Source organism: Manacus candei, unplaced genomic scaffold, assembly GCF_025592945.1.
Source record: "Manacus candei isolate 608988 ecotype Guabito, Panama unplaced genomic scaffold, ASM2559294v1 h1tg000061l, whole genome shotgun sequence".
Classification (NCBI taxonomy): Eukaryota; Metazoa; Chordata; class Aves; order Passeriformes; family Pipridae; genus Manacus; species Manacus candei.
In genome coordinates, this window is record NW_026138109.1 from 1008321 (window position 1) to 1033753 (window position 25433).

At 37.3% G+C, this 25433-nt stretch overlaps 1 protein-coding gene across 3 annotated transcripts in view; it reads left to right on the forward strand.

The window, feature by feature from the left end:
- The window catches only part of ARL15 (ADP ribosylation factor like GTPase 15), a 234636-nt gene that overhangs the window by 64949 nt on the left and 144254 nt on the right, over nt 1–25433 (forward strand). For all 3 annotated transcript variants that reach the window (XM_051804810.1, XM_051804811.1, XM_051804812.1), the window contains 2 exons: nt 12832–12976; nt 15234–15293. In XM_051804810.1, coding sequence (XP_051660770.1) covers nt 12832–12976; nt 15234–15293 — 205 coding nt within the window. The remainder of the gene's footprint in view (nt 1–12831; nt 12977–15233; nt 15294–25433) is intronic.

A 25433-nucleotide genomic window follows, 5' to 3' on the forward strand; every position in this document is an offset into this window, starting at 1 on the left:
AGAAAAATTTTTCTAGGAAATACCACTGAATAGTATGGTTGATTGGAGTAGAAAATATATTGCTATTAGGCTGGAATGTATGGCTTAGTAGAACAGAAAAGCAGTAGACAGCAGGAAGAAGAATCATGATACATTTCTCATTAAAATACTTCAGTGTGCCTGGAAGTCCAAGTAGGTTTTAATGTTTTTACAATGGACTTCATATGTATGCTTAGTGCAAAAATATTTACCTGGTTTCATACTATCGAACAGGGTTCTTGTTGCTATGAATGCAATTTTTCTAATGTGAACATTTCTAAATCAATTTACGGTCTGTTGGAACTTTAATCTTCATCTTATTTGTGGAAGATTATTTTCCAAGGATTTTTATTGGTATGGGACATAAATGTTTTTAGCATTTAAGGCTGTATAATGTCCCCAGCTGAAAAATCTTCAAACATTTAGGCTACAGCTTAATAGTTCATTTTGATTCCTGTTTCTGGACATGACTTAAATATGAGACTTCTCAGCTCAGTTGTGTCCTCTTACAATAAACTACTTTAAATTACTCTAATTCCCTTGTGCTTGATGAACATCACAATCATATTCTCATATTTTTCGTTGCCTTTAAGAAGGAACGTTAGCAGTGAAATTTGCATTTAGTCATTGCTTTAGATCATGTTTCCATGCTGAAGGACTCTTTTCTTTGAAGTACATATATGTTGAATTAGTCCCAAAATTAATTCCAATTCTGTACTAAATAATAATAAAAAACCCCCATATAATTATTACTTCTCTTTAGTGTATGGAACTTACACTCTTTGCTGCTTTACACACATTGCACTGTGGCTTGGATCACGCTGAACTTCAGTGGTATTTCACTAGAAGGAATACATTAATAGCAACATGTTTTTTTCCCTTCCTGCTTGTGTTCATAGGGGGCTTTTTTTCTGCTCTTTGGCTGAATTTTATTGTTCGGGCTGACATTATCCTCAACTTTGTTAGGTTAGGTACATTTAAAAATAGGTTTAATAAAATTTTATTTCTAAGAAAGAAGTTAAAAAATAACCCAACTCACTGCTAGTTTGTCAGTGTAAAAATTTAGGGAGGGGTACAATAGTTTTGGAAATCACAGTTTACCCCATAATAATCAAAGATCTTTTAGAGTTCTTTAGAAAAATTACTGGAGACAGCACATGTGCACTTCTTTTTTTTGTTTTCCTTCATTTTGAAATGTAGACCTGGTTATTCTGTTCTTTTCCATCAAAATATTTCTGAGTTTAAAGAAATATGTTGTTTGAAAGATCTGAGATTTTTTTAGTTTCCAGTGGTAAGGAACTTGGAAAATTCAATAGGAAAACAGTGGCTGTTAACAAATTTTCAGATTGGATTAGGGTAGTTAATAGTGGCAGGAGAATTTGTTTCATCATCCTACCCAGCTGGTGAGTTTTGAGGAATGGTTAGGCTTATGCTTTTTTTAATATGTTACTCCATATTTTTTAGTTTAATTTCCTTACCATAAATCAGTTGAGGATAGTGGCCTGACACAATTTGCAGGTGCTTCAGTTTCTCTGTTATAGGAGACATGGGGGCTCATACTGTTCTTTGGGCACCAGAAATTTTGCCTTTTGCCAGAGAAGTGTAAACAGCATGTTTTTCTCATTTACATGGGCTTTATAAACTGCTTGTATAAAAATGAGTAAAAAAATATTCTTTTACAGTAACTGCTTCAAATTCTGATCTTTCTACTCTTGACCTGCAGAGCTGGAAATGACTGGAGTCTTGGAGGATCTCCTCTTTTAATTCCTTTGGTTTAGTATCTATCCAGGAAGTCTCGGGTACTTCCTGCTCATCTGTACATGTCTGAGCAAGGTTGTCTAAGGTTATATGTAGAGCTGATGCTCCACGACAGGCTCTTATTCTGTTTGGTTGTGGGGTTGGGGGCAGAGCTTTTACTTCCTACTGGCCTCCAGAGATAGTGTTTCATATACAGTAGTACACCAGCACCGTGTTCTTGTCTCTGCTCTGCAAATCTCTCAAGTAGTGGTTCATCTGTGTGCATGATGGTTCCCTTAGGTATAAGATAAGGATGGTGTGCAGTGCACCAAGGTTTAATGTCTCTTAGTTACATGAATGTTTATGATAAGACATTTGTTCTGAAATGTTTTTTTCTCTTTAAGCCATAATTTGTGATTGTATGCTTTTATAGCAATAATCTCAATAATGTGATATTAAGAATTTCTTGCAAGGATGAGGAAATGTGATCATTTACACATTTCTTCAAATGAAGAGGCCTATATTATTATATACTTTAAAAAGTAAAATCCTTCCAGGGCTTTTTCAGTTATTGTGATTTTTGACATGTTTTGGAGCAGTTGGTTTCTTCTGAAATCCTATACTTTGTAATTTTATTCCCCAATAACATAATCAAAGTGTGATGCACTCCTTAATCCTTGCATAAAATTATATTATATATTCTATGTCTTGTATCTTTTCATTGTTATAAATTGCTTTGAAGAATTACTTGCAAGATGTGAAAGTTTCCTTTTCAGTGAAAAGTCTCTGTGGCATGAACAGAACTATGTGCATTTCTTCTCACAGTCTATATGTTCCTTGTGTTTCAAAAATACTGATCTAATTGGCAGTTGCTGAAGTTTCACTGTGAAAGTTTATTCCTTGTCATACCTTTATATTACAAAATCCTAGCTTCCAGTTCTTTATTACAGTTCTTTAGTAATCTGTCAGTTCTTAGGAATGTAAAAAATTAAAAATACTTAAAGCCAGTGTTCTGCTTTTACAACTAATCATATGTCTCACTTTCTAAAAGACAACTCTCTTCCATTTCCTAAGCCTGTTTTTCTTCATTGTCTCACTCTGAATTATGCTACCAGCTACAAATTGCTTATGTTTCTCTGATAGACTCTTATCATTATGGCAATTCTCTCTGGTCCTCAGTGAATTTTTTTCTCAAGCCAGCAAAAAGGACTTTCCCAGCTTGGCAAGATTTATGCTGATCTAGAATAAATGGTAAACTTTTTCTTCCTGTAAGAAGCAGTGAGTCAGTTCTTATTAAGGTATCTCCAGAGCTGTGCTTAGTTATCTGAACAGCATGTTAAATTGATTTCTGCTTGGATTTGTGATTGTATTTCATCATCATCAAATATATTCTTAAGTAACATTGCATTTTTAAATTATGAGAATTTTTACAGAACTGTTGTGTAATAATTATCTGAAAGAAACAGTCATCACACTGTCGATGAAAGGGAATATCACTGGGAAATGGATTGCACAGGAAAGTTTCAGGCTGAGGGCTTTTACTTCTTTTAAAAGTGTTCATTTCCTAGAGCTGACTGGATGATGCATCTACTCAAAGGAGAGAAAGGTGAATCCCCTTAAAAGGTTTTCAGCAGTTCTGAGATTACAAGCAGATCTTTCCCACAAAAGAAAATAATCTGGCATAATGATATACTCTTGTGGATGGAAGTGTTTCATCCTTAATTGATAAAAAGTGGTGGTTGTTTCACCAGGAGAAACTTCTTAGTTTGGGTTATCAGCACTGCAGAGCTGGACACTGGCATACTTATGAGTCTGTATGGCAGGCTGTTTTGTCAGCAAGGCCACAATAATCTCTGTTTTCACAAAAAATAAAACTGGTTCTTGCTAGCTCCCATTTTCATGTAAAAAAATTTACCATTTATTTGGGGTTTTTTTACCCACCTAACTCAAGAAAATGAGTGGGCATTGGTCAATACTTATGAAAAAAATCCTGTTTGTGGGGTGATTGTGTGGATTTTTTTGGGGGTTTTTTTGTTTGTTTCATTGGTTTCGTTTGGTTTTTTTAACAGTGCAAGCACATGAAAACATCTTCTATCTGTAGTCGACCATTGCTCTGTATGATCTGTTTCCTTCCCTGTCAGCTGACAGTCCCCATCTCAGATTGAGTTGTGTTCCCCAAACATTTGGGCACTAGAAGAAGGGCACCTGTTGGGTTCCTCTTCAAGGCAGTTTAAAGGCTGTGTAGTCCTTGATCCATGCATGCTCAGGAGTAACAAATTTGACTGTTCTGATTTTGCAGTGCTAGATGAACAAAATAGCCAGTGGAATCTTCATCAGCAAACAGATGGGTGACAGCTGAGAAACTCCATAGTAGATGTAGATATACAGCCAGAAAAAAATATCCAAACCTACATCTGGAGAGAGGAGAAATGTGAAATGCCTGTGTTGGAGTGTGAGATGTTTTCAGTGACTGAAGTTTCTCAAACCTAACTCATGAAGAGTTTGATTGAGGCAAAAGCTGTTCAGCATTCCAGGAGGCTCTCATTGATTAACACTTGAAGAATTTTTAATGGTACTCGAGATTCATATGCCTTCCTCTTATTGTATATTTTGGATTAATGGTTTTGTGTGGGTTGGTCTCTTTCCTCTCATGGTAGTAATGTGCTGTGCTAGCAAAGTACAACTGTTATGCTCTTTAAGGGGGATGGGGGGAAGAAGAGAGGTTCCTGTATATGTTACTACATATTTCATATTCCCTAGGTCTTTTGGTCAAAATAGATATTCTCCTAAAGTTCTATTTTTTGTAAATATAATGCACTGGGAAGGTAAAATGAAAAGGCCACATAAGATCAAATTCCTTCATAGTGAGTCCAGTGAATAAGAGATGCCCATAGCCTGCAACTATCCAGTGCTTCAAATGCAACAGTAGAGATTGATAATGCCATGAACTAGTAATAGACCACATCTGTTGGATCTTCCTTTTGTGTGTCCACCAATACTGGTGTGGTTCTTACTCCATTTTCTAGTGTTGAAAGGCAGTCTTATCTTTAAACACTAAAGATTTGTGACTTATGACTTTGGCCATAAGATTTTTACTGTCTCCAAAATCAATCTATCCTTGTTCTGTCCACCTCCTTCTGTTATCTAAATACTTCCATTACTTCTTGTTAGACTGTGTGCACTAGCAGTGCTATTCATCCTTACATTTAGATGTTAAAAGGATAGACTGTTTCTAGTTTAGTAGCTTTTTTTTTTTTTGCATCGGTGTCTACTGATATCTTCTTTCCCTAACCTCCTGATAATTTTAGAGCAACTAAACATTTGTTGGTTTACTCACTTCTTGGTTGAGCAATGCCTAAATTTGCTGTGTTGTGCTCTGTGTACTGTATGAGCAAAGTTAGCAGCAGGAACTCCTGAACAGGTTTAAAAGTGACAGTTGAAACTGTACTTTCATTTTTTTAATGTACTGTCACACTATCATGATTGTGTTTAATTTTACTGTATGGTATCTTGCAAATTAATTCTAAAACTTTTCTGACATTGGAAAAAAAAAATAGTAAACAGCTCGCTCAGGAACTGTACAGGGATGACTTTCAGCAAGCCTGAAGGCCCTAAGATGTGTTTTTGTTTAGTTGTTATTGTTGTTTGTAGCTTTTTTGGGGGGACATATTAAGAAAAAATAAACCCTATATTCATCTTTCATCCTTACTGGAAATTAGACGTGACAAGAAGTGTCACATCCTTCACTTTTGCACATTTGGGCAGTGCTGCTACTGCCTTTTTTGCTGGTATTTTTGATGATTCTTCAGGCTTTTTTAGTGTGGTTGTGTTTCCTTAAGTTGTGAAACAAATTGTTTGCAAAGGCTTTCGTTCATCTTTTTTGTTGTCTTTGTTTCTTGCTGTTAAATGTGAATGGACTGATGGACTGAATGAGATGAGTTACTCTTGTGCAATAAAGCAAGTGAAAAACAAACTGTTGGGAGAGGAAACAACTTGAGCAATAATTCTACACTTGATGGAACTTAGAAGTGTCCAAAAGCCCCTTGGAGCTTGATTTGTTTGATGCTGCAGTGAAGCAAGTGATTATCTTCTGTTCAGAGAACCACCTGTGCACGTTTATAACTGTTTTGCTGACTCAGCTTTGGTTTATTATAGCAATGTACCATTTTATTTTATGTAGGCTTTTAAATCATACTACTGCATTGAGCATCTGCATACATCTAGAACTTGATATTATTTTACTTCATGCTGTTTTCTAACATGTTGTGAATGGAGGAGAGAATCATAATTTGGTTTTGATTTTATAAGGAATGTGCAAGAGATTAAGGTCAGAGAGTCTCATTTTCCCTTTTGGGTGTGAAGTTTGTGATTTGTTTTGGCTGATGGTAGGGGAAGGACTCCTCTTGCCTTACAGCTTCTTCCAGGGAAGTTGTCTTTGACTGCATTTAGTGAATTTTTGTGATTCCTGAACTTCTGGGTCAAGCCTTCACTCAAGAGCAGTTTGACTGATATCACATGAAACGAATTATCTCCTGCAATTTGACCCACTGTGATTGTATTATCACAACCATGAAGTCTTTTGAAACTATATGCTCTGAACAGCAGTGTTCTATCTGGCTCATCAGAAGTCATCCAGTTCTTTCTTCTTGACTGTGTTTCCTCTAAACCTTCTCTGTTGGTAGCAGAATTGTCAAATATGTCGAAGAACGAATAGGGCTGTGACATTTGTCTGATTTTGGTACTTGAGCCTGTGTCTTATGTCTTGTTCATCTGGTGACTATATAGGGATGTTGGAAGTTTTTGGAGGTGTGATTGCTCCTTTTGGGACTCCAGAATCTGGCTTCTCTAAAACACCAGGAAGTTTTTGATAGAGGAAGGTAAATAGTTTCAACCAATGAATCTAAATGTATTTCTTAGTAGTCAGAAGGGAGAATTTGAGATTCCTGCTCCAAACTGTATATTGCTGTGTGACAGAGACGGTCCTATGCAAACCTCATGAAGTTCAAAAAGATCAAGTGCAAGGTCCTGCACCTGAGTCGGGGAAACCCCAAGCACATCTGCTGGCTGGGCAGAGAACAGATTGAGAGCAGCCCTGCCAAGAAGGACTTGTGGATGAGAGGCTGGACATGACCCAGCAATGTGCACTTGCAGCCCAGAAAGCCAGTTGTGTCCTGGGCTGCATCAAGGGTAGTGTGGCCAGCAGGTCGAGGGAGGTGATTCTGCCCCTCTACTCTGCTCTTTGGAGACCCCACCTGGAGTGCTCCATCCAGCTCTGGGGTCCTCAGCGCAGGAAGGACATTGACCTGTTAGACCAGGTCCAGAGGAGAAGGTCTCTCCGGTGAAGACAGGCTGAGAGCACTGGACTTGTTCAGCCTGGAGAATAGATGGCTTCGGGAGACCTTAGAGCAGCCTTCTGGTATCTGAAGGGAGCCTACGAGGCAGCTAGTGAGGGACTGGTGACAAGGGCAGGTAGTCATAGAGGGAATGATTTGAAACAAGCAGAGGGTAGATTTAGATTACGTATTAGGAAGAAATTACGTACTGTGAGGGTGGTGAGAACCTGAAGCAGGTTGTCCAGAGAAGCTGTGGGTGTTGAAAGTGTTGGATGTGTCTTTGAGCAACCTTCTAATAGAAGATGTCTTGGCTCATGGCAGGGGGAGTGAATCTTTGTGGTCCCTTCTGACCCAAACCATTCTATGATTCTATGATTTCCGTAAGGTAGGATATCACCAGGACTCCTTTTGCTCTACAGAGCAAAGTGCCTTGCTTCACTGAGAATTTGTTTTCTTCTATCCTTTTTTATATTGTGCTGTCTCTAATGCCATATGCTTGTCTGTCTTCCTGCAGCACAGGCTGATACAAAGTTGAAGAGGCGTAGGTGCATGTGTAGAAAGAGTGATTTTGGTGCAGTCAGTGGGGTGACCACTCACTCATTAGCGGGGTTAAACTAGGAGATTGTTTGTAGTCTGTCATAGAAGGAAACTAGTCATGATTTTAGAGGTTTTATCCAAGCTGAACTTCACTTCAGGATGGCAGTGGCTATGTGTGCATTCATTCATCTCTCTTGGTAGCCACAAAATGAACAGCAATCTGTTAGGTTTTGTTCTCATTACTGAAATTACGTAGACAAAGATAAACCCTATCAGTCTGATGTTTTGAAAACCTGAAAGCAGTGTCACTTATGGTGTGTCTTAAATTAAGTAGGTTTTCCTCTTCCTCCTTTTTTTTTTTTTCTGTTGTGGTAAAACCACCTCTACAGCTATATGGAAACTGAAGAGTCTGCAGCTTTAGCTCACACAGTCAAATGCATAGATTCTGTTGTACTAATTTAAAGTTAAGGTATTAATACAGTTAAAGTTTAGTTTATTTATATATCCTTTTTCCCCCCTCTCTGTTCACGGTGTATAATTTCATTCTAATATCATGTGTATTTTATTATTTGCATTCAGTTATTCCACTACTGTTCCCAGTTGTTTCCTATTTTTAACATTGTAACTGTCTACCTTGTGCCACTGTGTCCCTCCCCCCCAACCCCCTACCCTCTTCATATCAGCTTTTCAAGGTTTGAGATTTCATTTTGCTTCTGTATCTCAGACAACATCAGAGCTATGGAGTCTTCTGTGTGTAAATTTTACTTCTTTTAATAAACTTCGTGAGTTTTATTAACAGCTTCAGATGATGATTAACCGAGTCCTCTGGATATAAGTGTGCACTGGGTACTAGAACTCTGTTTGTTCAAAGATACCTTAACTGAAAAATAAAATGTAAAGGAAGACCATATCCATAAGTATAAGCCAGAGGGGGAAGGGAGCGGAGTTATGGTTGAGCTTTCAGCCTTAATTCTGTATTTCAAGAGTTCTGAATGCTTGGTTTGTTAGCATTAGTGCTGCACTAACTTAGGGTATTTTTCCATGAGAGTGTGTGTGTTTAACCAACTAAGCATGAAATCCCTTGCTACTGTTTGTCCCTATTAAATAGTGGCAACAAAAGAAACAGACAGGAGATGGGTCCAGAACAAAGCAGAAATAATGGAGTATTTCACTCCAAAAAGGAGAGTGAAACGAGAAGTACAATGAGTAGGCAAAGACAGACTCAACAGCTGGAGGCAGTTTAATGTGTTGTAGAGAGTAGTAATTCAGGGACATTTGCTGCCCAGAGCTTCAATCTGTGATCTCCGAGCGAGCGGCACAGACATCAGAAGTGTTTGACCATCCCTGCTGTAAACACAATATGCTTTTCCCCAGAAGAACTCTCCATAGAGCTTTAAAGGAACACTGTCTAGGATTGTCAGCATAAATACTGATCAACCTAAAACGAGAGTTGTCTCTTTGGGTTAGAAATCCATAAGGTAGAGTAGAACTGACTAACTTCTTCCTTAACTCTTGCAAATAATTATACATGCACATGCAGTGTGTGCACACACTTAGAAGTGAAAGTCACAGTGGTTCTGAATATTGCACAAATTTCTGCACACTGCAGCACGTATTGCCCCCAATTTCTTGGATAAGTACATCCTCTTTTCAGAAACTGGCTAAATGCATACTTATTATAAAGATACGTTATTGTTTTATTTTCAGTACTTAAAAATACATTTGTTCATTAAAATACAAAATTAATATTAAAATTGTGAAAGCTTACATTTTGATATGTTACTCCCCTTATAGTAAGTAAGGTCTTACCCTGATAAGATGAAAAGGCTCAAAAAAAAGTTGTTTATTTTTTGTTGCTAACAGTGGGACTGGAATACATGGCCATATCCCAAACAACCTTTTAGTGACTGTACCAGCCAGTTCTGCTTGACCATATGTTTGCAGTAGTCCAGTGTTTTCTTTCTGTCTCCTCCAACACTTCCTCCAAGAGGCACTGTTTGGGTTCAGTTTGCTTTATAATACCTAGAAGGCAGGCTTTTATTGCCCATTGAGAAAATAGGGTTTGGGAATCAGTGGAAGAAACTTCCAAGTCCATATCTGACAAGTGTTTTGAGAGCAGTCAGACTGTTAGTTCAAGCTTCTCTTATGCCCTTTGGGTTGTCCAAATGGAGTAGAAAGTATACTCGTTTGGGAAAGAACTGAGCACTAGCAGTGGATTGAGCAAGTCTCTTAGTGGTTTTGATATATTTGTGTTTTGGAATTCTGGGATGGCTTCTTTAGTTACTACTACACATTTATTGCAGTTCTGTGGATTTCAGAGTGCACTGTAATGCATCTTAAATAATGTGTAGCTCTTAGTCCATGATTATAAAATATTTCAGGATGCATTTCCTGTCCGTAATAAAATGCAGAATATAAGGTGTAATTTTATTTGCATAGTCAATGACCTCTGAATTTTCTACTCTCCACAGATATTGTACAGCTACTAGATGCAGCTGCCAAAGTTGTGACAATAGAGGTTTACTGTTCTGTAATGGAGTTCTGACTTTGTTAGGGGCCAGGTAACTTTAAGCTGCTGAGAGAACAGGAAGAGGGTGATCAGGCTGTTTGTATAGTGGTATTTCCAATAGGAGGGATGTTCATTGAGCTCGAGTAAGGAAGATTGCAGAACAAGTTTATAAAGTTCAAATATATTATTACAAGTATCCCCTACAATGTGCTGTAGAATTTCTCATGTCAGCCACTTCTAAGTGCTATACACAGTAGCTTAAGTTTCAGCAGCTTTTTGGAGCTAGAATATTAAAAGTTTGTTTTCATTACAGCTAAACCAATCTACTGAAGGAACTTAGCCTAGCACAAGGACAAAGTCACAAATATAACAAAGATAGGGGAATCATATAAAATAAAATATGAGAATTGTCCGGAGGGAGCCATTTACCTGGCTTCTGGAAATCTCAGAAATTTTCATACCTAACTGTGCTTACTGGTGAAGGATGTGTGAGTGGTGGGTCTACATGTGCTGGTTTGGATGTGCAATTTGACTTGGATTTTTGATCATATGCTTAATCCACAGCACATAAAGATTCTCCAGACTAAGTTAGACTTGAGGAATCTGCACTAAAGAGATACTGAAGTTTACAAAACCTGCCTGTGGAGCCCTTCTGTCACCCACAGAGCCTCCATATGTATTCTACAAATAGCATAAATTACCTTTCACAGAATTAGATGTTATTAGATGTTGTCAGGGCTGCAAGAGACATGTCTGGTTGCATAAGAACTGTCACAGTGTCTGGACAGAGAGAAGCACAGAATTCCGTCAGCTCATCTATTCCTTTATGATTTTCAATATGACATCAAGAGATTGTTGCAAAGATGCCATACTGACAGGGACAAATTGAATGCTTTTTAAAGACTGGCTGCAGAGGGTCTGACACACAGCCTCGGGAGCTCTGGCAAGCTTCGAAGAATTTTATGTGGCCTTCAGCCTGATATCCATTAAGTGAAAACTCTATTTAAAGGAGTTTATGTTGTGCAGTGAACTCAGTTGGCCTTTCTCACATAAGTGCCGGAGTGGAATATTTGCTGTAGCTTTGTAGAATCTGAGAGATAAATATAAACCAGTAAATAAATAGAACACCAATAAAGCTATAAGGCATGTTTACTCCTTTAAGCTGTGGACACGTAAGGGCAAATCTTCTTGAAAAAATAATTCTTGTATCAAATTTTAATAGACACAAAGCTATTATGTTTTAAAACCTCTTGCCCTTGTTCAGCTTAACTACTACTATAAAAATTTTAATTCTTCTAAAGAATTTTCTTTCACTTTTTTAAAAGGTGTTAAAGGAGTTTTGTAACTTTCACCAAACATATCTTTTCCTTCTTTAAAGCAATGAAAACTGTTTCAGCAGCATGTATAATAGCTTACCATCTATATGGAAAAAATCCAATTAAATTTCTGTGTTCTGTGAGCTGTCTTTTTATAATCACATTCTCACTGGATGATTTGCTCACAGGGTCAGACCCCACTATTTACATCAGTGCCTTACTGACATCAGTTCAGTTTCTCTGCTCCTACAGTAGTCCTCAGTGGGAGAAACTGGATAGTTACGAAGACAAACTAGGTTAAGGTTGTAAAGACCAGATCTCTTTTCCCAGTGCAGTGATTAGTTTGTGGTTAAGATGGAAATGGGGCTATGTAAAGACGGAATTTGTGAGAAAGGAGTGATTACATAAACGAGTTTTCCCTTCTCTGCTACAGCAGATGCCTTCCTCTGATATGAAGGTGGCATATGTTGGGGGAAAAGGTATTTATATATATTGGGCTGGTGGAGGTCTGTCTTAGACATTAGCAGGTAATTGTGCTTTATACATCAAATATGAACTTCCTAGCTTTCCCAGGCTGGTATGCTTTTAGATTTTTACATAAAAAGCTTCTATATTGCAATAAGGAAAGGTCTGAAGAACCTTACTGAGTGCCTAAGGGACCTTTTGGATGAGCTTGGCCAACTATGGTAAAACTGTTTAAGAGAAGTGAGCAGAATCCTGAAGTAGGCTCTGTGTAAGATATTTTTATTTCTTTATATCATGATTAATTTATACTTTTCCAGGGAAAGTGACAAATCTGCGTATTTTTTGCTAGAGCTATGTCCAGCAAGGTTTATTTATGTATTTACAAGCCATACTTCTTTATGGCTGATATTGTAAGCTAAAATGCATGATAAAGCAAGCCCAGGAAGCACATTAGTGGAGCAAAGATTCCTGATTCTTTCCTATGACAACAGGTAAAGCCTTACCAGCAGTTGCTGAAGAATGACTCTGATATTCTCACCAGATATTGCATGAAATTAACACAGGAAGCAAACTAATGCATAACCAACTGCAGAGCTGACTGGGGCATGTGCCTATTTTGCTGTATGTGCACACTTTGTGCTATTTGGGAAATATTCCTCAAACCAGCTCTTTGAGGTTTAGGTGAAAATCTCACACATATATTTATGTTATTCTAGATTTTAGTTCAGGTTGTCTTGGGTCTATTAATTGTTGACTTTGTCAAAATAGCAAGTTGGAATAATAGTTTGCTTCTCTCCAATGCATTTATGTTTATAAACTTGAATTTAGAACATTGTTGAATAAGCATTTGAAAAAACCTAAAAAGGTAACCTCATCCTTTTGTTTTTGTTTTGTTTGTTTTGCCCTACCTTGGCAGTGTTTTAGAGCACTTTGCTGCAAGGGACCGCCACCACCACGACCTGAATATGACTTAGTTTGCATAGGCCTCTCTGGTTCTGGCAAGACAAGTCTTCTGTCTCAGCTTTGCAGTGAGAGCCTGGAGAATATCGTGTCTACCACAGGTAGGATGGTGTCTTTATTCCATGGTGTGCTGTAACATTTCCCAAAGGTAACTTTTGAAACATATAGCAAAGGTTGCAGAGAGCTTCAGCCTACTTATTTTACTGTTGAAAGTACCTAATGGATTGCTTTGAAGCTACCACTACTTACTCTTTCAGTGTTTGTTCATACATTGGGGAATATCCATGAAAACACACAACTTGGAATGTGTTAAAGATCCAAACAGTGTGGTGTAATGAAGCACTGTCCTGTAGACACATTACAGCATTTCTTTCTTCTCATTTTACTTTAGGCTTTTAAGCAGTCTTGTTATAGGGAGAGAAAAGAGGAGAATGTGCTGTAAAATAGAATAGGACAGTGATGCTTTGAAACTTAAACTGGGATTTATTTCTGCACATACTTGGTCTGTACTGCCTTATGGTGTATGCTAGCAACCAAAAGAATAAATGTGATAGAGAGAATTTGTTTCTAGTGATAATCCTTACTTTTTAGAGCAGCAACAGGTTTGTTTTGTAGTAAGGACAGATTGAGATCAGAGAATCAGTTTACAGAAAGTTTCAGTTGTATTGAGAAGGTACAGAAAAACAGGCAGCACAACCACAGATAAAAGGTATCTTAAGTCCAAAAAATTTTAATAGGCATCTTGATATAGGTGAACTTGAATGCCTAATACTGAAAAGGGTGTTTTGATTGAAAAACAATCCAAGAACAAAACAGCACCAGAAGAATCAGAAACAGGAATACCTGGCTGCAAAGTTCTGAAAGAGGAAAGATTAGGTCATAGGGATCAAAGAAATCTGGTTCAGTGGCTGCAGCAATTATTAAGGTTGATTTGCTGATGGAACAGATACCGAGTGTTGTGCAAGTAACTTGTGTTTACACTTGCATGGCTTTGTATTGTAGCTGTGGTCCATGGGCTTGAATTTTATGAATATGCCTTAGTAACCCTAACTGTTTTGTTAAATTTACAAGAACATAAGGTTATTTAATACAACTGTAAGTAAAATGTAAAACAGATACAAGAGAATACTGGGTTTCTCTTCTGATGAATAATTAACCTGTTGCCTACGTAGTGTTATTGGGAATGTTAGAGATCTGACACTTCATTGTGTGGAGAAGGTGTCAATGACTAACTCAAAAAGTTAGAGGGAAATTGTAGAGTAATTCAGTCTTGTCCCCCCCTCCCCTGACCTCTGCCACCATCTCCTGAACTTTATCTTTAGAATTTGCCTGGAATTAGAGCAAATTGTACTTTAAAACTTGAGACTCAGAAAGAAATAGTAAAAGCAATTTAAATAGAAGGATAGAGTTATCGAAGGAAATAGTGAAAATGCAATTAATTAAAAAATTATTTTTTTTTCCAGATAGATGCAATAAAATACTATTATTTAATCAGGCAACTTGAGGAATGAAAAATTACTCTGGGGAATACTAAGCAGCATCTAAAGCAAAATGATGCCATATGGGATATTCAGCTTATAATAAATCTGCTCGTGTATACCATATCTGTGCTACATCAGAGAATATTGTGGAGATTACAAGAATACAGTGTGACAGCTTCTCCACTCATATTTCAAACTATAACCTGTATTTTTGGTTTTCTCATCAATGCCACTCAGGTCCATTCCAGTTTTTCCTTCTTTCAAGGAAGAGTTTAAGATTTAAGACAACAAACCCAAAAATATTTCATAATTATTCCCTTCAGATTTTCTTGTACTTTCCTCTTCTGCATCTAGCACTGACCATAGCTGGAGTACTGGAATACCTTATTGATCTGATCTGGGAGAAAAAACATCTTGTTTCTGTTAAATGATAGCTAATAAACTTGAAGTGTAACACATTGATTCAAAAATTCTTTACTCAGTTCACAGGTATCTAATCATGTTGAAACAGTGTGTGCTAGATGGAAATAAATTAAATGTCTGGATATTTTATGCTGAAAGAGCAGACATGATTTTATAACAGTAACTCCTTACCAAATGATAGATGACCTGCGTGTAAGTTTTGTGCTTAATTTTATGTGTGCCAGCTACTTAATAGTAAAATTGAAAATTTCATTGCTTATACTGATCTATTCTCTTCCTCCCACCCTTCCCACCATGCCTTATAATTGACTTTTTAATAACACATTGAAATAGAATTTCACAAGCAAAATCCTGGTTCTTGATGGGAAAAGTCTTCTTTTCTGAATGTATGCAATAGATTTCAAATGGCCTCTTTAACAAATAACTTACTATTCCTCTTTATTTCTGTTCTTAGGTTTTAGTATAAAAGCGGTGCCATTCCAGAATGCCATCTTGAACGTAAAAGAACTTGGAGGTATGGCACTTATTCATTTGGTTATAAAAACATTCAGTGTCTAGATCCCATAATAACAGATAAGTTGTTTAAAATTGTTAGTTGTTTTAAATTTTAAAATGATTAATCAGTGCAGCTGGAATTAAAAATCTGTGTTTCATCACAGAAGATAAAGTTGAGAAAAGTTGTACAAATCCTGACCTCAAAGAACAAAGGGTAAAAAGCAGGAGGAGCAGAAGGCAGCCAAATGTGGTGTATCTCCTAATTGTATTCTCTTGGTTTGCAATGGTTAGGTTATACAGAAATACAAACTGGACTGAAACTGTAGTATGGCTGAAGTAGCAGCTCAAGGAACTGTGTTCCCTGTGTTTATTGTATGTATAAGCTTTTACTTATGAGCACGGGCCCTGGTAACTATATGAAGATTTGGCAAAACCAATATATTTACTGCACCACTGAATGTGTTGCAAAGGTAACCAACTTCTAATGAGTTATATTCTTTGGGAACTGTTCTTCTGTTGGATTTGTTGGATCTTGGAACCATAGTTGTTTTATGGTTGTGAAGTTTCTTAATTTTATGTATACATGTAACTTGTTTAGCTGCCCAGTTCTGACTCTGAGTCTCAAGTGATCAAGAGGTAACTGTTAAAAAGAAGAAACACTCTCTTAATGAGAGTTCTTGTGAAGTCTAATGTTCTTCTAATTAAAAAAACCTCTTAGATACTTATATTCTAGAATTTCTTCTTTTTTTGTATCTTTTTTATTTATATAAATAGAGTAGAATGAATCTTGAGGATGTTTATTAGATTTTCAGCAAGCTTGGAACCTCTCTTAAGTAGAAATTAATTTGGTTCTTGAAGGAAGTTTCATGAGATCAAATTGCATGACAGTTGTCTTATCTGAAACTGTTTCAAGAAGGCTTTAAGATAAGCACATATGGAAAGGATAGCAGTTCCTCTTTACTACCATTGGTCCGTGGATTGGAACATATTTATTTCTGTTTGAGCATGTATCCTGTAAAAAATAACCCAGTAGTGTTGATTCTGCTTGTGTGTGTTATCTGCATGATGTCACTTAGTCATAATGTCACTTTTTGGATTTTTTTTTAAAATATAGTGAATCATTTGCAGTCTAGTTTATACATTCTGCTGCCCAAACTGTATGAAATATGTAATTCATATAGGTAAATGCAGGTTTTGATCAAGAATTGAATCTATGTATCCTATAGCAGATTCTCATTAAAGGCTCTTTCTTAACCTTTTCTTTTATGCAGGTATGTGTGTTTTGAGAAATCTTAGTAGAGGGCTTTGACTCATGGCAAGATGTCCTGAAGTAATCCAGAATATTTAATCTGGGTTTTTTTAACAAGGATTGTTAGAATTTTTTACTGCATCTATTTATTTCTTTTTCCTTTAAATATGAGTGTTTATATGTCCATATTTAAAAATTATATAATCTGTTTTACCTATGAGATATTGCAGAAAAATGCTAATTCCAATAGATTTTCATTGTCTAGGTGCAAGGGAGCAAAGGCAAGCTTCCAAAAATTTGTTTTTCTTCCAAAAGTTGGCGGTCATTAGTGGCATTCCTTAGGGCTCATTATGGGTCCCAGTCCTGTTTAACATCTTTATTGGTGATACGGACAAGGGGATTGAGTGCACCCTCTGTGTTCTCAGATGACACAAAGTTGGGTGGGAACATTGTTCTGCTGGACCATAGAAAGGATCCAGAGGGATCAGGACAGGCTGGATTGATGGGCTGAGGCCAGTGGTATGAAGTTCACCAAGACCAAATGCTGGGTCCTTCACTTTGGTCACAACAACCTCAGACAATGCTACAGGCTGAGGGCAGAGTGGCTGGAGAGCTGCCCAGCAGAAAAGTACCTGGAGGTGCTGGTTGGCAGTGGCTGAACATGAGCCAGCAGCATGCACAGGTGGCCAAGAAGGCCAATGACATCCTGGCCTGTATCACCCATAGTGTGGCCAGCAGGACCAGGGCAGTGACTCTCCCCCTGTACTGGTGAGGATGCACCTCGAGTTGGGTGTTCAGTTTAGTGTCCCTCATGTCAAGAAGGTGCTGGAGTGAGTTCAGAGAAGGACAACAGAACTGGTGAAGGATCTGGAGCACAAGTCCTATGAGGAGAGGCTGAGGAAGCTATGGCTGTTTAGCCTGGAGAAGAGGAGGCTCAGAGGAGACCTCGTCACTCTCTACAACTCCCTGAAAGGAGGCTGTAGCCAGGTGGGGATTGGTCTCTTCTCCCAGGCAACTAGTGACAGGACAAGAGGACATAGGCTCAAGCTGCACCAGGGGAAGCTCAATCTGGACATTGGGAAGAATTTCTGCATGGAAACGCTACTTAAACATTGGAATGGACTGCCTGGGGAGGTGGTGGAGTCAGCATCCAGGAATTGTTCAAGAAATGACTTGATGTGAAACTTAGTGCCATGGTCTAGTTGACAAGATGGTGATCAGTCAAAGATCGGATTTGATGATCTAACAGGTCTTTTCCAACCTAAATCATTCTGTTATTCTGTGGTCAGCATTCAACCTTTTAGCTGAGAAATGTGTTCCTGTTTGATGATTGTAAAGCCTGAGCTTTCTGGAGTATGCATGGTTTCTCTCTTGCTGCTCTATGAAAATAAAGCAAAACATTTTACATGTTTAATTGCTGTTAAATTTTATTTTGAAATTTCTAGTTCTGGTGTTGAAGAGAAGTCTATGTTTTTGTCTTATTCTTGATTTTTGTCTTCATTTGTTATGGTATTGTTATATCATTTCTCTTTACTGTAGTGTGGAGGTCTTGTCCAGATATTTGATCTTGGAAACTTGGAGGAAGGTAGAAAGGCGTGTGTTTTTACCAACCACTGTCTGCTGTTACATGTTATTTAGAGAGTGGAGTTCTATATAGTTCTAGTTTTTCATACTTTGTCTTTTTAGGTAACAGAAAGCTTCATATGTCATAATACAGTAACATATTAACAGCCAATATTTAAAACACAGCATAAGTCATACTGCTTATGGTTCTTACATTCAGCAGCCAAGCAGTTATGTGAAACAGATGCTGACTGTGTAGTATCCTTTCTGTTTGGCAGAAGTAGTATACTTCCTTGAGGGTGAAGATGGTGCTAGTTTTTACTATGCTGTGTGCCTCTGGAGCTGCTAATGAAGCCAGCTTTTATTTCTTCATTTCTGTAGGGGCTGTAAATTTTCAGGCAAAATATATAGAAAACAGTCTTGTTTTGCCTCTTCCTGGACTGATTAACTCTTCATCATCCTTTAAGATTTAGGAACATGTAAAAAAGTTTGTTGTACTCTCTTTGCAGAAGTTTTTGTTTGAATGATACTAGAATGTAGAAAACCGTATCCAATTTCAGATTTTTTAAATTGTATTTGTTTTTTAAGACAGGTTACCTTCCTACCAGAAATAAAGTTTTTATTCGATTTCATAAATGTTAAATGCTATGTTTAAAAACCTTGAATTTGATCCTGAAAAAGTAGGAATATGTACCGCTTTCAAATCTAGCATAGGCCTGCTTGAATTACTTGAAAAGGAAGTCCTGCCTTATTTGCTGACCAAGTTGAACTGCCTGTTCTCTAAGTTACTGCTTTGGTATACCACTAATCCCTTCCTGATTCCTGAAAAATTAAGAAAATTACTGCTTTTCCCTCCAAAATCTAGTCCATAAAATAATGTATGTAACTTAGATTACTGTGAAGATGTGCCATGCCCTAGTCCACATTCTTTCAGAATGTTCTATTACCAGGACAATTGAAAATATCTCTCTATATTGTGCAACTCAGCTTAGTAATGGTATAGAAAGAAGCTACAGTTTTGATTATTTCCTGTTAGGGTCCAGTAATCTCTGGTGGGAGCTAAGAGTGAAATTGTCTGTGATGAACATAACAGGAAAGTGTGAAAAGGCTGTAAAAATAAGGCAGATGATAACATTTGTTCGGAAGATTCAAGCAGTGTTTCGCTAAACAAAGTTTGGGATGCTGAATACTGAGGTTTCTTCTCAAGATAGATAATGGAAGGTATAATGGCAATAGAAAGCTTTTTCTTTGATTCTAGCAAATTCCAGCCTGGAGACACAGTGGATGAAATCACCATTTATTCTGTGTTTTTTTTCAGTCACATGTTGTTGTAATGCTGTCAAAACAGAGTATGAAGTTGTGGTGTCTGTTGCGACAGAGATATTTATTCAGGACTATGTGAAGATTTCATGTCCATCCTGGAGGTCAACTAATAATTTCCAGTTCTTTTTTTAGAAGAAGTTATTTTATAATTTAGTTTGCTATCTTGTAAATGCAGGCTTAGAAACCACTGGTGAGATGCCAAATACTGAGCCACATCAAATTTAAAAGAATGATTCTGGATGTGAGAGCCCCTTTTCCTTCTTATGAAGTTTAAAAATACTAACAGCATGTTATAGGGTTTACTAATGTTTTCTGTTTTATTTACTAAAATATTTTCATATGTTTCTGTTAGTTTATGTAATACACCCAAAGGCCTTTTTCATAAGCATAGAGACTGAATGTTGTGTAGTCATATTTAAAAATTCATTTAAGACAAAAATGTGTTAAGTGCTTACCAAAACCAGAGTGGTTAATATCAGGAATGCTCTTGTCTCCAGTTGGTTGAGCATGACCAGGAAAAGAGAGATGAGAACTTGCCTCCCCACTGCTGTTACTTCTTAAGCTTCATGACCAAAGTCATAAATTCACATTCTTAGGCCAGCTAAATAATTGTCTAAGTGACAGCTTAAGAACAAATAGCTTTAAATGGGATTGATTAAACAAAGCATGCGTATTTTGCCTTAATTTGGAAGTAAAGAGTAGAAGAAAAGAGAGTAGGAGGAGAAGTCACACTGTTGTGCAGTCCAAATTGAAGGGAAAATATGAACCTCTGGAGAAGACAGCAACAGTTGTCAGGTAGTATTTGCCTTGTGAAAAAAATGAGGGAGGAAGGAGAAAATAATGTTGATCTATTAATTGGAATTTAAAATTTAAATATTTTTTTGCTCTGTGGAGGAAGAGTGGAGTACTGAATACCCTTCTAGCAACACAGTCTGTGAGAGCAGATAAAATTTCATCAAGTTAGTAATTGGAAAACTGATCCCACAAGTCAATGCCAGCCTCAGTCATCTTCAGAAGGATGAACTAACACAAAGCAATAACATCTCCATACTGTATTTGACTAAAAGGCAGTTCACACCTCTACAAAATCTGGTTGCAGAGTACATGCAATGCCATCTGTGACATAGCTTCATCAAACAGTTTACAGAATGTCTTAGCAGATGAAATTTTTAGTTGACCCTGTTGAGCTGTCTAAGCTGTGAGTCGCACAGAGACATTCAGCTTCCGAAAGCATTAGAGTTAGATCTGTTTGCTATCAGTCATGCTCAGCCTGCTGTTCAAATGGTGCCTAAGCCCAGGCTCTGTCACATAGTTTCCTCATTTCATAGATAAGGATGATCGTTTACACTCGTTTGTGGATCTTGTTAACATGAATCCTAAGGAAGGTTTGATAAGGATTCAGCCTAGTGTTCTTACCACTGTTCTTTGGAAATACTGTTCTTCTTCTAAACTGGCTTTTTACACTGAAAAGACAACCTGCAGTCCACCTCATTCACAGCAAGTAGGAACCATGCAAGCAATGACTATCACAGCCATGTACAGTAGGATAACCAAAACACGAAATTTCTAGCTTTTTGTGGGGTGAGAGCTGTTGGTTTTGTTTGTAGGATATTTTCTGGAGGAAAAAGTAGGACCTTTGGTTTAATTAAAAGCCTCTGTCTCCTCTTGGGCTTGCAACTCCATTTTCTTTAGCAGACTCAAAGGATAGAGTGTAGCAACCTAGTTTAGCATCAGAAGTTATATGTGTATTTTATGAAACACTCCTAGACAGAAAGGCCTTGATCATTTCAAAAGCTAAAGCTGATTTAAACTTTTGTGGACCAGTCAGAACAAGGGCTAAGCAGACAGAAATACACAGCCGTATAGACTTGCTGCTTGCTTTGTATGCTTACTAGTCTTAAGTGCCATAAAGAAAGATGTTTTCTTAGCTTTATTTGAGATAGCTGCGCTGTTACCAAAGCTGTGACTGCAGCTCAGGAGGGTACTGAGCCTTGCTGGGTGCTGGCAGCAATTGGAACCCTGGGGAATTGTGCTGATGCTTCTGAAATTGTGGCTGTCACCTCTGTCTAGGAGAGGTGGAAGAAGGGCAGAGGTGGGCTAATGGGTAGAGAGGAAAGTGGCAGATGATTTCCTTGTTGCCAGACATTCTTTGCTAGCCCTAGAGGACTTACTGTGTGTTTGTGAATTTAAAAAACAAATATCCCCAAACATATAGAAAAGACGAAATGGAGGTGAGAATGGCTGTCTATGCTAGCTGCTGCAAATTATTAAATCTTCAGATATCAGACTTAAATAAATGTTAGAGTATATTGCAGGGCACATATATCCATATCTTCTTTATGAATTATCTGTAAATTTTTTTAATGAACTTTATGTTCTTGACTAGAACAGCAGATTTTTGTTTCAAAGTGCATGTTTTATTTTAATATGGTAGTATAATAACACACACATAAGTAGACCAAGCTGACTTGCTGCAGGCAAGTATAAGTACAACCTTTTTAAAACTTCCAAGTGCATGAAACCTGAATGCTGTTCTAACAGATTTAAATATCAGAGTAGGTAGAGATTCAAAGTTTTAGTCAGCATCTGAGTTAGCTAATAAAGAAAATACTGAAGGCTTGACTTCCAGATTATTCTCACTGGGGAAACCTGGAAAGCAGACAAGAGATGACAGAGATGGTTTCCATAAACTTCAGTTTGATAAGAAAAATAAAAATAAGCACGATACACTTATGTGCATTTATGATTTTGTATCTTTTGAATGTAAAGGCAGAAAAATTATTCCTCTACTTTTTTTTTTTATGCTGTTTGTTCAGATTGTAGTTGAATTGCTGCAGTGAATGTAGCTAATTTGACAGTCTCAAAATGTTCCATTTTCTAGGGAAAAAGTGCTAATTTCCCACTACCATGCTTTGTGTATGATTGCAGGAGTGCACTGCCTGAGAGGCTAGAGAAAGCAGACTGACCACTTGGTTTTAAACCCTAGGAAATACAAGTCCTGGGACTTTTGCACTTGAAGAAGTTTCACATCTGTATTGTCGCGATAGCAATACAAAACAGCCATAGAATGGTGACTGACATTACACCCGTGGGAAACTTTGGTATCTATGTGTGGATGTGTCTGTCAGATTGGACAAATTAATGTAAGTAGAAGGCGGGTGTCTTAAACAGGTTTTATAAATTTATTTGTAATAAAAAGGAACTAGAGGGTTGAAAAACACCTAGTGTTGAAAAAACAAAATTTGTATACTGTATTTATTCAAGAGGGGGAGTACTGGGAAACCTGCCTGAGATAGATAAGGAACAACCACATCTCTTGAGAATGTGTTAAGATTTCTAAGATTTCAGGTGTCTTCTTGATTACTCAAGAAAACGTCAGTTTTCCATCTGAGGATATGATGGGAAGTGATGTTATAAACCCTGTGTAGATGTAGAAACAGTTATTTTTTTCTTCATAAGGTTTCTTGGAGTGAGAGGGTAGGGTGTATTCGAAGATTTTGCAAGAACAGATAAGAGATTTCTTTTTCCCCTTCCTTTCCTGCTTGCTCCCCCACCCATGAGCTGGTCTTTCATGCAAGAAGATTTTGTAGCATAGTTGGCATATTCCTTGCCATCTTTTCACCTTTATGCTTACTATAAATGTTCTATTTTACATCAGTAGAGGAATGATCTATATATTTAATTCAACTATAAAACCTTCAAAATATGTAGGTGTCTTTATTTTAGGTGAGTGGATGATATATTTGAAGTGGTAGAAGAGTTATTTGCAGCCTGCAATCTTTCATGTTCCCACATTAGCTTGTTTTGATCCTCTGTTTGAGACCATAACTTCTCCAGACCTATGATGTATTTTGAGGTGAACAAGAGCTTTTATGTGCAGGCTAGACTATCGTGAAGCAAGGGCTGTGTGACATTCATCATGCTCTCAATGGAGACTTGCTGCAAGTCTGACAAGTAGCAAATTTGACACATGTAAATTTGTTTCAGTGATTTTTTTTCTGTAATGCTATGTTCTGTTCTCCCAAAAGTACTGAAGAGGAGGAGGGAATTGAAGGTAGACTCAAACTGCTGTGAATGGAGATGTAAATAGAAGTATTTTTAGGCGAAAGGAAGATTTGCAGCTCTGCATTTTGTGTGATATTTACAGGAGCGTGTACCTGTGCAACCTGTTTTAGATGTGTATTAAACTGCACATAACTCAAAATCTTCCCTTCAGCTTCTGAGGGGTACTGTTGGCACTACTACAAATCCTTAATGGTGTTGACATGGACTGTTCTGTGGAATTTATTTATATGATATTTAAAAAATATCAAAATGAAAGCTCTTTAAAATTACAGATAATTGAATAAACCTGCCCTGTAGTAATGCTGAATGATTGAGATTTTTAATTGCAACGTCTTGTCATTTTTCTGTAAGGAGAATTTGAGGGTTTTTTTTCCTGTTATAAAGCAATTCAAGCCTACATGTGATTGAACATTATCTTCTCTAACAGGTGGCGTGATTGTATTGTAGTGTGTTTTGTTTTGTTTTTTTTCCATCGGTTATTTGTAAACTGGATGCTTTAGTCACATCACAGGACTCAACCTACTCCCATAGGTTCATTGCTGAGGAAAACAAATCATAGGCTCTTGCCTGTGTCTGAGGAAGCTCCTACACTGAAAACTGTATTTTAGCAAACATTTCATGTAGCATGTTCCTAAGGTCTAATGTGGATTGTTATGTTTTTCTGATGGTTTTGAGATTATTTTATTTTTAATTTTTTTAATCTTTGTTTAGGCATAAAGTGGTTGAAGAAACAGCCCTATGGTGCAAAGCTATTAGAGAAACACATGATATTAGATCTACAAACCTAAATGCTTATTTACTACTATTGTTTGTCAGGATGTTTTGAGTACCAGTTAAGTTCCTGGTTTTGTCTCACCAGTCTTCTGAGAACCCGAGGATGTTTAATGGCTGCACGGTGCATTCTGCATTACCAGAGAGCTCAGAATTTGAAACTTAGTGTCTTAGAAATAGATGAAAAAGTTAATTCATGGGATAATCTGTGCTAGACTGCACCTTGAAAAACAACTGCTTACTTTTTAAGACTGAATTTATCGTGCCATAATGTGTGGATCACTGTTTATAGTCCAGTGTTTCCCACCCAGGATAACTCCACAACATACTAATTAATACTCTGAGGAAAGAAGCTGAGAGCAGATTATGCTCTCTGGATATGAAGAGTTAAGGCAAAAGAATATCAGGTTTTTTGTCTTGTAGAGATTGTGATTTCCAGCTGCTGATAGCTTATTGATGCCAAGAATTATTTTTCAAGTGTGTTTGCCAGAAAAATGGTTTAAAATGGCACCCTGAGGTACAAGCTTTAGCTGCCTTTTTTTTTTTTTTGTCTGCTTAGTGCAAATAATTCTTATTCTTAAAACTCAAGCTGTGATTTCCTCAGAATTGAAGTGTAAGCAATTTCAGAGCAGGTCATTAGAATAATGGAAGATCCTAAAGAAAATACCAAATTTTGTTGTACATTGTACCTTGGTTCTTATAACTATGCCATGGTGACTGGCCAGAGCCGGAGAGAAAAAGACTACTATACTTCAGTGGTGTTGGTTTGGGGACAGTTGATGTGGAGCAACAAAGCTGAGCTGCTAAAGAAACAGAACCAAAGAGACAGGAGTGTAAGGTCAACAAATCACCATACTCCTTTTCTGGCTTCAGTGTCCCAGGTAGGGTTCCATGAGCTGCTTTCTTCCATGTGCTTGGATACAAGAGGTCAAATGCTCTGCAGTTCACCTCACAGTTTTTCTGTTTAGAATGACTACGATTACAAAGATAAGACTCAGGTTCTGGCAGTGATGTGATTGAAAAGTAGCTGACTGATGCTTAGAGTAAATAAGACAGATGTTATGTTGCTAGGAAAAAAAATACCTTCAAAGAGCTGATCATGGTCTTGGCCTTTAAGTTCATTGAAAGTGATTCTCTACTAGTTTTTAAAGTAATGTGATCCTTCAGATGCCTGCAACACTGCTGTGT